The sequence below is a fragment of the Centruroides sculpturatus genome, unplaced genomic scaffold, assembly GCF_000671375.1.
Source record: "Centruroides sculpturatus isolate CEXI.00-Female unplaced genomic scaffold, Cexi_2.0 scaffold985, whole genome shotgun sequence".
Lineage (NCBI taxonomy): Eukaryota > Metazoa > Arthropoda > Arachnida > Scorpiones > Buthidae > Centruroides > Centruroides sculpturatus.
Genome location: NW_019385384.1, coordinates 184,426 through 201,312, shown reverse-complemented (window position 1 = coordinate 201,312; position 16,887 = coordinate 184,426). Strand labels below are relative to the sequence as shown.

Sequence of the window (16,887 nt, the reverse complement as noted above, 5' to 3'; positions counted from 1 at the left end):
ATACAACACTTTTTTGAGCCGTTCACAGCCCGGCACACGTATTTGTAAAATCTAAGTGACTCGTACAACACGGAATTCATATAAAACGGAATAATCAACAGTGTTATNTTTATTATTATATATGATTTTGTTTTTCCTTTATATTTTTATATTTATACATTTATAATTTTTCTGTTATTTTCTTATTATCCATTATTTTTTGTATTTAAATTTATGTATTCTATTTTGGAACACTGTTGTTCTAATCTTCTGGTTTAATCTGAAAATGGCCTATTGAATAGGCTGAAAATGTTAGTTTCATTACAATAAATTATCTCAGTAACAGAAAGTGTAGTTTGACAATCTAATGTTTATTTGCTGAATGCATTCTGTTAATTGTAATTAATAAGAATTAAGATTGAAAATCAGCAAATAAATTGCATCAATTATAACAAATTTAGATCATCTACTAAACAGAATGCTCTTTTATATACTGGATTAGAAATTTTGAAGTTTATTTATTTATTTAAATGTTATAAGGCAATGTCTCTAGCACAATAAATGCTTTCCCTGTTTAACACTGAAAACAATACCAATTAAAACAAAAAACAGTAAAAGATGCTAAAAAGTTAAAATTTTTAAATAAAACTCATAAAATAAATAAAAAGCTTTGACATACGTTTTTAATGTTCCTGATGTCATTAATTCAGTTATTAATACTAAATATTTTCTCTTTGGTGTGTTGACTTCCCAATAATCATAGAATCGAACAATGTTCGGATGCTGAAGACCCTTCAGCATTTCTGCTTCTTCCCTGAATCTCTGTCTTTCAGTTTTGTTTAAACGTTCCTATAAAAGATTCAGAATTTGTATATAATTATTAACACAATAAAGATTCAAATAAACAAGCATTAATTCTCATTCAAAAACAAGCATTTCAAAAATTATGAGTTGGATCTGAAACCGAGACAAAAGGTCTCAAAAAATATTTCATCCAGACACATTTTTGTCTCCTATAATCTTTCAAGTACTTGTTTTTGGATTTTAGTCTTATTTTACATGGAATCATTTATAACAAAGCAGCTTTTACAATTAATCGTCATATTAAACCAAACATTAAAGATTAAAATTTATTAATAGTTACTTATATCAATTTTTAAATTTGAATGTGTGAAGCTAATGTGGAAAATGGATTGAAACAAATAAATTAATTGTATGGGAGATATAGTCGAGTAATAATATCTGATTCATAACGAAGATTATCATCGAAATCAAGATAAAACACTCCATCCTACCCCAACTTCTTTTCCTTTGTTTATTTCCTACAACTGATATGTCCATAACTAGTTATGGACATATCAGTTGTAGAAAATGAAGATCATCATCTGTCCAAAATATCTGGAATATTGCTAAACTTGGAAAATTCGTGTAACGAGAATCTCAATGACATATCAGAAGAAAGTACATCAATTTCCAACCCATTAAATATAAATAAAATGAAGCATAAAAAGAGAGGTGGAAAGAAGAGGAATAAAAGAAAATCAAGGAAGCAAAGGGGAATGCATTGGCAGAAAGGCCAGCCACTAGGAAATAAACAAAAAAAGAGAAGTTGGGGTAGGATGGAGTGTTTTATCTTGATTCTGATGATAATCTTCGTTATGAATCAGATATTATTACTTGGCTATATCTCCCATACAATTAATTAATAGTTAGTATACAATTTATTCAAATGTATCTGAAAGAGGTCTCTATTGAAGAATTTATATGATATATTAACCATTATTTAATCCTTAACTGGATGAGATGAGTCCAATAGATTTCAAGTAAAATACTTTTCTTATTTATAAATGTGTTAAGTGTTCTTTCAGGATTTCCTCATTTTGTTTCTTTTACATCTTTTGTAAAAAAATGTTCTCAAATATTAACTCTGATAAATAAAAAAATATATATTAAATAATTTTATGACATTACCAGATATAAGAGTCAATTAAATTCTAAAGTTAATATGCACATTATATCAATACATTATATCTGACAGGGGTGTAATCAAGAGGGTTTTAGGGTGTTGAAAATCGCCATAAAAATCTATTTTAACTGATCTAAATGTTTCAGTTTTGAAACTATAAAGCTAAAATAGTTTTGTCTGTTATTTCCAAAACTTTTTAATATATTTTTCATTCAAAGATTACATATTTTATTAAAATGGTTTTGGCTTAATTTATAAATTGCAGCATAAAAACGTTTTTATTCTAAACCTATATCCCCTTGAAAATTTTGTGGTTGCATCCTTTATATGTTTCAACTAGCTTTATTGTTGTCTGCACAAACTCACAATGATACACATCACAAGTAATAGTCTTAAGCTGAGTAGGTTGTAATTTGCAGAATGATAAGCTTTAAAATATGACTCAACAAGTTTCTTCAATAGAATGAAAATAAAAAGTGTAAAGAAGGATTTTTTTAAAAGAAGTTGCAGGACTAGCAAGACCACATATTGAAAGATGGAAAGCTCGGCTAAACAAAGCAATAATAATAGTAAGCAACTAGTTTAGAGGAAGTATATATGAAAATTGATGACATTTATGTAAGACTGCCTACAAAAAATGTTGCATAGTGTGTCCTTAAAAAAAAAAAGGAAAAATGAAACATCAAACTTGTAATACATGTAAAAATCATGTATGCAATGAACATTTATATCATGTATGCGTAAAGTGTCAAAAATTTTAATTTTTCATTTCTGTAGCTTAGTATAATAAATAAAGTTTAAAATCAATTCAACTTTGTATTTATAAACATGTAATAAAACTGTCATTAAATATAAGTTTTATAAATTACACAATATAGGCTATATATAAACATCAAAAGCCTGATGTATTAATATTAAACCAGATGATTGCCATAATTAATTGGGCCATTATTTTGCTACAATTGATAATTAGAAATTAAGTAATTTGGTACTAGAAGTAGGCATTAGGTGCCATATCTTATCAAAATTAATAATTAGCCTCTAGCACAAATTACTTAATTTGTAATTATTAATTGTACAAAATAATAGCTCAATTAGTTACAGCAACCATTTGGTTTACAAGTCCACTGTACTCAACTTATCCAGTTATGTTAGTAAAGTAGCCTACCCTAACAAGGATCCTAATGGCCTATCCTATAATATATATTCATTCTTCACTATTTCTTGCTTTATTGAAGATCTTAATAATAAATTATTACATTAATTCTTATTTCCAGTTCCAAGCCTTTTGGCTCATCATCAGGAATGAATTCACATTATAAAAATTTATAGTTTTTCTATGATGAATAAGAATTTTTGTCTTAAACTTTAGTAGATTATCATCTTGTTTATAAGATCAAGTAGTCATATTTTTTTATAGTTCTTTAAATTGTTACTTATATTTTTCTAATGGTGAATTTAAAAGATTTCAAAGAAACTCTTACAAGAATAAAGCTGAAATCAACTATACTTTATAGACTAATGATGTAGCTGACATGTAAATTTTTTTAATAAATTTATGCATTGAAATAAAGAACTTCATAGAACTTGACATATTTGCATTTTTAATTATTTTACATAGATCTTTATTGTTATTGTACAAAGATTATTTTATATACAGATTTGAAAATGAAAAATTCTAGACAATAAAAGTTACTTTGTTTCATGTTACCCATACATTTCAAGAACAAGAATAACACCTAATCATAGCAGTATTTTAAACAGTGTTAAGAACAAAAAAGGGGTTAATGAACTATGTATACTTTAAAACAATTTATCAACTTTAAAACTTTCTTCCAATAATTGTTATTGAGATTTATATCTTGTATAAATGACAATTAAATATAATTTATTTCAAATATATTAAAACTATTTTATATTCAATATAATCCCTATTTGTATGCTGATTAAAATTAGAAATATTCTAAACAAACATATTTAAAATCTTTATTATTTATAAGCTACAATTTAACTAATTTATTTATGAAATTTGGCTTAAGAATAGGTGATTAATCTACAGTCTTGTTCTAAGATTAATAATTAGAAATAAGTTTTGAAATTTAATTAAGTAATTTAAAAATTTTGAAAGAAAAATTACTTAAGAATGTAGCTTGAACCAACAACAGCTGCTTATAGTATAGATGCTTAAATAGCTCATAAATAATTCTAATTTTAGATGTGTTTGACTAAAAATCTGGCTCTAAAATCTTGAATATATTATTGACCTTTAATTTTTACAGAACTTGATATGACAGATTTCAGAAACAATGGATCAAAGTCACTTGTTCTAAGGCTTCTGTTAGGGTAAAAATATAGCATTTTTAAATATCAGACTGCAACTGTTAGTAAGCAGAATGTCCACTAGACAACATGTTGACAGTTATTGTGTATATCCTTGCTTGAAACATAGTATTTGTTTCCTTCATATTTACCATAATACAGGCTGTTTTTATCTCTTATCCTATCTCATATAAAATTTATTTCCTACTTGACTATGACATTATTAATGAGCCAAACAATTGCTGGATTAAATCAGGCAACTTTACTACTATTATTTTTAAATTATAAATAATTTAATTATAATTATTAAATTTAATGAGAGATGGCACCTAATGCCTATCTCTAATACCAAATTATTTAGAATTTAATTAAAAATAATAGCAGTAAAGTAGCATGATTTAATCAGCAATCATTTGGTTTATTACTAAAATATTGGGCTTTGGAAGGTTTATATATGTATGTAACATTGTTAGATATAATAAATGATCAGTATTACTGGACCATTGCCACCTCCTATTAATACATTACATCAAAGATCAATAATATTCCAAAACTAATAAACTAACTAAAACTAATAAAATTTCCAAAACTAATAATAATAAACTGTCATTGTTATCAATTTTAATTCCTTTTTGATTATCTACTCCAGCATATTTTGCCACCAGTTTGTAGACACCCCCTTGCTGATGTCATGCTTGATCTGTCCAACCACAAATATTAAAATCAAGCAAATCTGTAAAACAAATCTCCAATACATTAATTTATTCACATTTCTTGTCAAGGCAAAGCTAATTTTAAAAGCAGGACAACAGAAAGAAAAAAAAAACAAAGTTCACTAATTTACCACAGAAGAGTCTAATAACAATCAAAATTCACACCCAGCAGTGAGAAATAGTTAATGAATTTATATAATCACCCAAGGCTTGTTGAATAACATTTATTTTACACAAATGTTTTCATCTTAATTCTATGGGTCATCAGTTTAAAAAAAAATGGAACTGTTCGATGATGGAACATTCAATAACATACAATTTAAACATATAATTTAAAATACAAAAAAAAAACTGTAAAATAAAATAATTAAATAGTAAATAAATAACAAACAGAATAAATAATAATACTGGGAGCAATAGTTACTAGGCAAACAGCTAAGGAACTTCAATGCTATAATTACGTTCTTTGAGGCAAACAGTTGTTTGCCTCAAAGAACATAACTATAGCATTGAAAAATAACATTGTAACACTGTATTGTCCACAATGGCACAAGTAGAAGACTATAGTAAAATGGAGTGAAGCGGATATCCTTTGAACACTACATTCCTCCACATTGGCAATGAGAAATGAAAAAATTGAAATTTATAAAAGCAATAGTTGATAGTTGCATTAATGCCAGAGATGCAGAAGAGATACTTTCAGCATGGAAATTCAGCATGAATAAGAAATTATGATATAGATCAGGGGTAGGCAAGCAAGAGTTCAGTGGGAGCCGAAATGTAGGTTTTGCAAAATGCATAGGAGCCGCAGTTCTGTGCTTTTTTATTCTATACCACAGTTCTGTACTGTGATTTTATTATATAATATAAATATAATATAAAACAAATATTGAATTTTTTTAATAAACATATTTTCACAAAATTGTGGAAATAAAATTGTAAAAATAATAATAAAAAGCAGAAATTAACACTTTCAGCAAGAGCCTCATGTAACTCAAAAAGAGCTGCATGCGGCTCTTGAAGCCACATTTGCCCATGTCTGATATAGATATTCAGTTTGCATCCATCCTTATATATACAATGCATATATTTTGTTTGTTCATTTTTTATGTTAATTGCTCTCTTTATTATTTATTCTATTTGTTTACTATTTAATTATTTTAGTTTACTATTATTATTATTGTTTTTGTTTTTTGTCCTGTTTTATTAGTAATATTCTTAATAGCTACTAATTTGCTACTATTCCTTATCAAACTACAATTATTTAATCTGAAAGTTGACTAAAAGATTTCTTTATTAAACTAATATGTAAATTTCCAGTTCATTAATACTCTTCATCAGCTGGTTTATTTTTTCTGTTAAAAAAATAAAACAAGGTGTTTTAACTTTATCTTATTAAATTTATCATACATATATTATTAAAATACAGTCAAACTTTGCAAACTTAATTCATTTCTAAAAGTTGTTCATTAACCGATTTGTTCTCAAACTGTTTCTTATAGGAAAATTTGCTTCAATGTAAAATGGATTAATTCGTTCCAGATCCCTAAAACAAAGCCTTTTTTTACCTTTTTAGTTGTATTTCATCCATAAAAATGCCTACAAATGCAATGTAATATTATATTATAACATACCAACTGAATAACAAATAAAGTTTATAAAGAAGAAAGATGATTTCATTCATCCTTATGAGATCCACTACTTCACAAACCAAACCAGCAATAGAAAAAGAACTATTCACTTTGAGAAGCAAACATTTGAGTAGTTCTTTTCTATTGCCGGTTTGTGAAGTAGTAGATCTCAGATTAATATTAACCAGTATTGGGGTGTTATTTTTATTCATACTTATCCATGCTGAGAAGTCTTGATGACACAAATGAAAGGTGGTGAGGAGGTGCAAGGGAAGGAATGTTATTTTTTGGAATGAAAATTCCCCTCTATAACAACATCAGGAAACTGCACTTTAGGAGTTTTTCTCTTACCTTTTGGATTTTCTGTTTCTCACTAGCAGATTCTACCTGGAACTCATTAGGCCTCTTTTTCACTTAGAATTTATCTAATAAAATTTGCTTTTGCCTATATTTCACGATGTTATGGAAGTGAGATATGGCATTATCATTGAAAACGTTAATGACACGGCTTGTTACTGCCTTATCAGGGTGATACCTTTCAACAAAACTTTGCACTTTACACCATTTTGCACATGTCATTAATAAGAGCACTAAGTGCATCCTCCCTTCCCTCCTTTTCTTCCAAGGGCATCCCTTCAAGCATATCTTTCTGCTGCTCCTTTTGAAGTTCAAGTTCATAGGTAGACAACTTGGTACCATGTTCCTTCACCAGCTCTTCAATGTCAGCATTGTTGACTTCCAGGCCCATGCTTTTGCTGTCATTGACAGCTCTAGTAGGCTCTGTCTTGAATCCCTCAAAGTCTCTTTCTGCAACACAATCAGGCCAGAGATTCCTCCAGGTTGAGTTCAATATCTTGTGGGTCACTTGCTGTCAGGCCTTGTCAATAAGACCTAAGCAAGATATTGAAGTGGTTCTTCCAAAAGTCATGGACTCCATGTCAGGTGTAACCTCAAAGCACCTTTGAAAAAGTGTTTTGAGGTTACATATGTTTTAAAGTTAGAAATGACATGTTGATCCATTGGCTAAATCAATGGAGTTGTATTAGGAAGCAGAAGCTTCACAACGATGAAGCCAAACTTTTCCAGTAACTTAGCTTCCATGCCTGAGGTAGACAGGAACCTTATCCATCAGAAGCAGGCACTTCAGTGGCAAGTTATTTTCATTAGGATATTTCCTCACACTATCATGGACCCATTGCATGGAAAATTATCCCAGGCCTTACTATTAGCCCCCACCTGACAGACAACTTGCTTTTTGTGACATTATTTCTCTTAAACACAAGGGTTCTCTGAATGATAAATGAGCAATGATTTCATCTTAAAATTTCTGCTAATATTGCCACAAAGCAAAAGAATTAGCCTGCCCTTCATTGGCTTATGTCCAGGCAAAATCTTTTCCTCCTAGGTTATGTACATGGCAATTTCCTTCCAAACAGTCCAGTTTCATCACAATTAAACACTTGCTGGGGTATAAAACCTCAGCAGTCACATATGTACCATATTCTTTCACAAACTATTCTGCATCTTTTTCGTTTGCACTTGAAACCTCTCCATGCCAAACCATGCCGTGTATGCCACTTCACTTCTTCAACTTTTCAAACCGGCCTCGACTGGTTTGAAAAGTTAAAGAAGTGAACATCTTACACACGTCAGTCTCAGAACTTGAATCTGGGATTTACTTTAAAAAATTTTGGTGCAAAAGAGCCTTGCTTTCTCACAAATAATAGTCTCCAAAATACTGTTGTTGGGCAAATGCTTTTTATTGATCAAAATCAAGACTAACTTTTCTACTTCTTCTAAGGTCTGCAATCTTTGCTTGGTAATCATAGCTACTTCCTTGGCAAAATTAGTATACTTTATTGCTTCCTTGTTCTTGAGAATGGTAGATTAATGACTTTCTTAAGTTGAACAGCAAAGCTGTATCTGAGACGCAAACACCATTTTCATGCTTCTGTATGATCTCTTTCTTCACCTCTATTGTTATTTTCAGTCTTTTCCTTTTCACCTTTAGGCTTACACTATCTTTCTTAGGTCCCATGGTGGCTTATGGAATAAAAAAAAAAAACAGAAGAAATAATGCACAATGCAAGATAATCACCAAATTCAAAGAATAGGTTGCTGCAAAGTGATGCCACGCTGCCAGATCCACAGATTAGAGACACAGATGGAAAACTGTGAAAATCACAGGACTAAAGATATGCAGTGCATCATTGCCTGAAGCATGGTACAACAATGATCATACAATTTACATTTTCTGTTTAATGCATGTGATGTCATTAGTTTCAATTTCAATTTACCATGGTGTAAGTTTCTAGCACTGTGGTTTATAATTTAATTTAAAAATGAAAAATAGAGTAAAATGCATAATTTATGGAAGCAATAATTTGCTATTGTTCACTTTTCCAGAAAATTCAGAAAAGTAATTAATAATATTTTTATATGATAATTAAATCTTTTTTCCGGCTTACAGATATCCATGTTTTTCTAAAAGATGTTCTTTAAAAGTTCTTGCATTTAATTAATACTGTTAAATATAATGCCAAATGCCAATTATATACTAATGAGAAATAACAAAAAAATTTATTTAATAATAAATTTTTGTTATTTAATTTGAGTTAAGCACATTTAAATATGAATTATTGAATGTCATTTATATTACATAAATGTCAATTAACACAGTTTTTATTAATTAATTTGATTTAAATTGAATTGTGATGCATACTGAAACCAGAAGTAGTATTTTACCCTCATAAGCATTGAAATCTAATTTGAATAACATCATTGATGGTTCATGCTGTGACATCTAATGATACGAGGTAAATCTCGGCATCACTACTGTGATTAGTAGTCCTTGTAGATTTTCGCCGGATGATAATTTATTTTTTAAGCAGACTGATTTATTTTTTATTTTGAGCAGACTGTGCCTTTTTTTATTAAAAAATTAGTAGTCCTATTTTCAATTGGTCAGGCTGTCGACTTTCTTTAACATAGAAAGTTGACAATCGATGGCCAGCTCTGCTGAGTAACTTATTCAGAAACTGAGTTATTGTACAGCAACCAGAGCAAATATGATGTTCAAAATTTTGCTTATAAACAAGAGTGTTCATAATGTGAGGTTTGACTGTATTAGTCAATTTTCAAATTTAATAATTGTGGTTTGATTTAGCAAATTAGTAGCTATTAAGAATATTACATATTTTATTTTTATGTTTTTTGTATTTTTGTATTTTAAATTACAGTGGAACCTCGGTATACAACCTTAATCCGTTCCCGATGTTTGGACTTATACCGAATTGGACATATACCAAACCAACTTTTCCCATAAGAAGTAATGTAAAAATGATTAATCCGTTCTCGTGTAAAAAAAATGGATGGCTTTAAACACCTCACTTTCCTGGCTAGTTCCTGCTTGATTTTTCGTGAGGTCAGCGTGTATCTTTTTAGTTTTCAAATAATTGCTTCCGATATGCTGTCTCCAGCCCTGTTTTTCAGTTATCCAAAGCAAAAGCAATTTCTCGACACGATCTAATGTCTTCGATCTCTGTTTAGAAATTGATTTAACCCCTTTTGCAACGTTAGCAGATTTAATAATGTCTTTATTTTTCGCAATTGTCCATATCGTCATTCTCGGAATACAGTAGGCAACAGTTAAAATCTCGAACACGCGTGCCACCTTCGTATTTCTCAACAATCTCTTTTATCAGTTCCATTGTAATTCTAGTCATTTTTTTTAGTTTTCTGTCACTTTTCATTTGCCTTTTTGCAATTCATGATTAATAAAAATAATAAAATTTTACTTACGAATTAAAATCAGAAGAAATTTAACAAAGTTATAAACCGTTGCACCACGGTTTATAACTTTGTTAAATTTCTTCTGATTTTAATGATTTTCTGACTAGACGTTCGCGGTGCAACGCGAACGTCTAGTCTGGTCTAGTACACCGATAGTGCTACTTGTTCATTGATGGCGCGTATAATTGAATTATGTCGTATACCGAGCAAAATTTGTTTCGTCCAAACAGGACGTATTCCGAATTGGACGTATTCTAAAGCAGACGTATACCAAGGTACCACTGTATATATATTCAAACAAAAACAAAATACAAAAAAATATGTTATCTGATGTAAATTAATTAAATTATGAAAGACAGAAAAATGTTGGTGTCACATGATAAATTAAAAACTAACTTTTGTACTCCCAAAGAGCCACAAATTGTCACTGACAATTGGTATTTTTTGTTATTGACAATTTAATTTAAATAATTTTATTTCTTTGTAATAGAGAAAATAATTAGCAATAAAAACACTTATATTGGATATTTAACAATATAACAGTTCTTTATTTTTATAGCTATTGCCTTCTATTAATATCTACAGCTAGACCCTATCACAAGAAGACCAGCAGAGCCATTTGGCCCAGATCACATTAAAAAAGACCTCAAAAACATTCGTTACATATTGCAGTCCATAGCATTTTTTTATGTATTAAAAAAGCTTTTTTTGACCAAATTTTACTATTTAAAATATATAATACAATACTCTGTTTTTTAATGTACTAAAAGCCTCAAAAAGTTAAATAGCCCAGACCTATCTTAATCTCTGAGTATCTATACATAGAATCTTCAAACAAAATAAATTTTTTGTTTTTTATATAGAAACTAAAAAATTGTAAAATTGTTCTATATAATCTACATTTTAAGAAGTTGCTCTTTTTGAAATACATTACTTTGTTTGTTAGCTTGATAAAAAGTTAGCAATAATTCAAACTCAACTAGTAAATCATGATTTTTCAAATTTGTATGGGTATTCAAAATTGTTAACTATAAATTTATATGTGGTTTGATTATAGAATGAAATATATTAATGATAGCCAGTTATGCATCTGAAAATGTTTGCTAATATTAAATTATTTTTGCTGGTTTTAAAAGTTTATATTTTGTATTTTAACTGACAATAAGTTGTTTATCAAAAGGACTTGTTAATAAATTACAACAGGTTGTAAAATTTTGACTTAAGTTATCATTTCTCATTTCTTTCTCTATTAAAGAAAAACTTCAAAAGTATAAATTTAACTACATAATCAATTTTTAAACAGAATTATTCTAAAAAAATACAAATTTTTAAATAAATAATAATTAAATAAAGATTTATTTTATACTATTAACTATATGCATACACATATAATTTCATGTAGACATTTCATTCATTTTAAATTATTTTTTAAATATTTAAAAGTTTTTCTGACACAAATTAAAATAATCTAAAATTAAAAGAACAAAGCTTATACACTTAATTAAAAAAACCCTATAGGCCAAGGTCATGTAATATTTTTACAAGTACACGGACTAGTGCTCTACTTTAACTCCACCTTGTAGTATTAATCAATTGCAAAGAAATGATGAAACCTTTTACAATTAATAAATTTAAATCTTCATATTTTCATAATAATTTAATTTGCTTATTAAAATATTAAAAATTTGCAAATTCTTATTTATTTCAGTCTATATTAGAAACTTTCAATATAAATATGATGAGAATAGACAAACTATAGTTGTACTAGATATATATTCAAATAATATCTAACTAGGTACAAATTCAAAGTACAATTCAAGCTAGACAATGTAGAAATATGTATATAAATATCAATATAAAATATATTGATTATTATATATGGCTAACATATAATCAATAGTATTAAACTTATTAAAGATAACAAGGAATATTTTATTCTATACCTAAAAGTAGCATATAAACACACATCACATATATATGTTAGTGGATACCCCCTGTGATATTGCAAATATTAGCTAGTAACCTTCTATGATTAATACAGAATAAACAAATTGGTAAGCAATAACTAATTTGTTCAGATAACATATTTTCTTCTGCTGTTGTTTTAGTACTTTTTTAAATTTTTTGCTAATTTAAAAAGTGCTAAAACATTCATACTAAGAAATAAACAAACATCAAATCCTTTTAAAATAAAATGTTTATTTTATTTTAAAAATAAAGCATTTTGCACATTTTTTATTTTTTTAAATTAATAGAGAAATTAAATAAAATATCTTCATTAAGGACTGGTTACACAAGTTATCATTTATACTACAGATTAATTTTATGTGGAATAAATTTAACCTTGTCACTAATCTAAAGAATAAGCCACACTTGTTGCATGAGTTTCTTTCACTCAGCAGAGAGCTATAAGCCAGTAAGCCAGAAAAAAAATTCTTAACTGTACAGTTATGCTACCAAGAGAAATGGTAAACAAGATGGAGGAATAAAAAACAAAACAAAATGCATGGAATAATTCAAAGTGTATTCAAAAATATATATTAATATAGTATTTCCCAAAGTAAACTCTGCAAATTTTTTTAAACATTTTTAAAGTTAATGAATCAAATGCCTTATTTGTTTATTTTATAACTATTTTTAAGTGAGCAGTTATTTATTTGAATCGGCAGTACTTCTCAACATGGTAGTTGCCATTTGTTCTTATCATACATCATTTGTACAATTGACGTTTCAACGAATAATAAAAATAAAATACATTATAACTGTTTATTAAAAAACAATTATAAACAATTACATTTTAATTTAATTATTCAATGAAATAATAATAATAAAAAATAAAACATTAGAGTCTAATGGCCTCATTATTTCTCACAAGTCAGTCATTTGGACAAATGTATAGCAAAAGATGTAGATGTGTTGAGGGCTCTGCAAAAAAAATTTTCCTTGCTTAAGGGATCCACATTATTAAATAGTTTGGGAATGCTATATTAACAGATTTGATACATACTATCTGCAAGACTTTAATATACATACTTTACAATAAAAAATAATTAATTATTATATTATATAAACTAAGGTTCATTCAACTCTGACAATCAATATAAAACTGTAGCTTTTTAATAATATTCTATCAATACTAAGATAAACTTAAACTGAAATCTGAACTCTGAACTGGTCAGCATCATCATCTCTATATATGGAATAAATTATAACTAACTCAAAAGTGATCAGTTATCTTGGATGGCAGTTTATCCCAAAGATTTATACTTATGCAATGCACCAAGGAAAATTCTGTAGATTTAAGTGTATTTAACTTATAGATTAAAACATATACAATCAACCCTAAATAAATTAAAATAAATAAAGTTTAGTTCACACCTATTTAAGTAGTTTGATTGTATGAATGAATGGATAGATAGTGTGTTCCAAAAACAGGAATCTACAATGCACAGCCCAGATCTGCATGTAGTTCTCTGAGAATTTTTTTTGTGGCTTCCAATGCCAATATATAGAATGTCTCAATTGATAAGCATAGCTAACAAATTACTACATCTTCACAAAATTTTTACTACAGTATATCTACACTTTATAAGTTACAAATAAAAACGATACAATATTTTTTAATCAATGATTATTTGCTTTTGCAACATCAATTTTCCAGAGCTTAGATTTAATAAAATTAATCTTAAATGAGACTGTAATAAGAAAATTTCATTTTACAATGTCTAAATAAATAAATCAGTAAAAATTTCAAAAATTAAATAGAACAAGATGACAAGAATAAATTCAAAACTAATTTAAAAAAACAAAAATAGTAATAATTCAAAGATTAAAATTACAGCACAGAGGGATATAGTTAGTAATGAAAACTTCTTGCCAACTGTCTAATGCTACAGTTTTAGAAAGGAGTAATATGCTGTACAGTACATAAAGCTTTCGTTTTCATTTCAAATATTCATCAAATTTTCACTGAATACAATAATTTCTAAATTATTGTATATTATATTATTATTATTATTATTACATTTAGTAACTTACAATAACTTTGCAAATATTTCCATAGTTGCAAGATTAATGTAATTTACCTGTTTTAATAATTCCAGCTTTACATATAATCTGGAATTATCATATTTATTTCTGTTTTATTCATCAAATTATGTATAAAATCAGAAACCATCCTGTTTGGTTTTAGTCAATTTTAAAAAGGTATTTGACTTCATAAAATTAGTGTGTTAAACACCCTTATAGCATAAAGCATAAATTCCATCCACATAGAAACTGTACATAATATATAAAAGAAAAACTTCTAAAATTAAGTTAGACCTAAAAAGCAACCCTTTTCCAATACAAAAAGGTGTCAGAAAAAAAGAAATCATCTCACCAAAGCTTTGTAAAGTTGTTTTTGAAGAGGATATCAAAAACTTAGATTGGAATAATATAAGGATAAACATAAATGGCAAAAGGCAGAATCATCTGAAATTTGCAGATGATATTGTACTTATTGCTCAGAAGCCCTCTGAACAACAGTAAATGATTAGTAAGCTCTATAGTACCATTCAAGATGTGAGACTCAAGATCAACATTCTCAAAACTAAGAAAACGTTTAACAGATAATTGAAAGGTATTGCTATTAAACTAAAGGGACGTCTTATAGAAACAGTTGATACATTTATATGTCTAGGTCAAGTCATGAACAAAGATATGATAAATGAAATCAGTACTGCAACCAGCTAACATGAGCTACCTTTCCAGATATTTTTAGAAATGACATATCTATCTCATTGATTTGAACTGCAAATGAAACATAATTATAAAGTATATGATCAAGAGTCTGCAAGCAACATCGAAGAAGAGTGAATGCATTATACTAGAAATTACTCTTAGATATCATAAAAATAATGAATGGGTAAGGTCAAAAATGAAAGTGAAACATGTCATTGAACATATTAGACATCTGAAGTGGTTATGGACTGAATGCATTGAATGCAAGGACAATAGGTAGACAGGCCTAGTATCGCAATAGAAATCTAGAGATAGGAAAAGAACAGAGGTTGAGAAACTGACAATGGGATGAATCTCATCCTCAGATGGAAGAATGAGATCCATGTAGTAGCTGATATGCAATGGAGATGTATGATGGACAACAGAAAAAAGTGGCACAATCATGAGAGAATAAGTGGACCAAAGATGAACTATATATATATGAAAAGTTCAGGTATAAAAAAAGTTAAGTGCATTTCCATTAGTATGCTTTAAACCGTGCTAATAGCTAAACAGCAATGTAAATATTATATGTGTATTTTTAGCTATAATATGCACTTTATTCTGATTAAAGTAAACAAAACAGAAACTTCTTACGATGTTTACTTTTTCCACTTTCTCTAAACTTTCATTATAACACTTACCATCTTTTAAAACCAAATTCTTCCTATAATGTCAAGATAGAAAAAAATTAAATAGAAAATGGTTCTGATGTCCAATTTTAAGCTTAATCCATACAAAGAGCAAATAGCAAAAAGAGGAAAAAATATTGCATAAGAATGATGTCCTTTCCATAAAATTTTGTTTTAAAAATCATGATCACATTTTAACATGTTGAACTTGTATGTTGGCAAAAAATATTTCCCACTAATATGAATAAAAACTTCAAAAAATGAAGAGAAATATTTAAACAAGGCAGCTATAAAGAATCTACTTTCTAACAAGCAATTATTTATTGTGACAATGTCACAATGCTAAGCTGCAATTTTTAATCATATTTTTAATTAATTTAATTTAAATTATATGCTCTCCACCTCAAATTAGTAGTGGCTTGTTCCTGTACATCATACTTTTCCTTTAACAATAGAGTTGTGCCAATCATCTAACTCCTTTCAAGGAAAACTTTTTAAATTGAAATAACATGACTTCAGGTTTGTATTAGAAATTCATATATAGTTAGTCAGGGCCTTCTGCCCCTAAGGTTTCCATATCTGGTCTTGTCTTTCATCTATCTAACTCCATTCTCAAAATTAGGGAAAGACAGATAGATGTACAATCTCTCTACACACCGGTGAATATAAATAAAATACTCCTCAAACCTTTTAACCAGAGTGCTTTTATTTTTAGAAGATAGATGGATGTTCAGACAAACAACAGTGAAAATTTATAGGTCTACAATTTTTTCAATTTACAGCCCAATTATTTATTTATTTAAATTCAATGATGTCATGAGAACAATATTAGAATCCTCCAAAACAACAAATGTACTATGTATAACATACTTCCATTAAAAGTAATTTAAAACTAACAAGTAAACATATAAAATTAATATAGAAAAGCTTAAAAGACAATAAAATCCAACGTTAAGAAATATATAATATTCTTTTACAATGAGATTTGTATATGTTGTACTCTAAGTATAACATATTTTCTATATTAACAACTGATTTATAACAACAGAAGAAAAAAATCTGATTGTAATACTGAAGTGACAGAAAGGAACATA

General features: G+C 28.0%; 1 protein-coding gene across 2 annotated transcripts in view; it reads right to left on the bottom strand.

Moving 5' to 3' along the window:
* Nucleotides 1-585: 585 nt before the first annotated feature.
* Nucleotides 586-16,887, bottom strand: part of LOC111638380 (serine/threonine-protein kinase WNK-like) — a 55,611-nt gene continuing 39,309 nt past the window's right edge. For both annotated transcript variants that reach the window (XM_023384082.1, XM_023384081.1), the window contains exon 3: nucleotides 586-828. In XM_023384082.1, coding sequence (XP_023239850.1) covers nucleotides 601-828 — 228 coding nt within the window. In that variant the 3' untranslated portion in view covers nucleotides 586-600. The remainder of the gene's footprint in view (nucleotides 829-16,887) is intronic.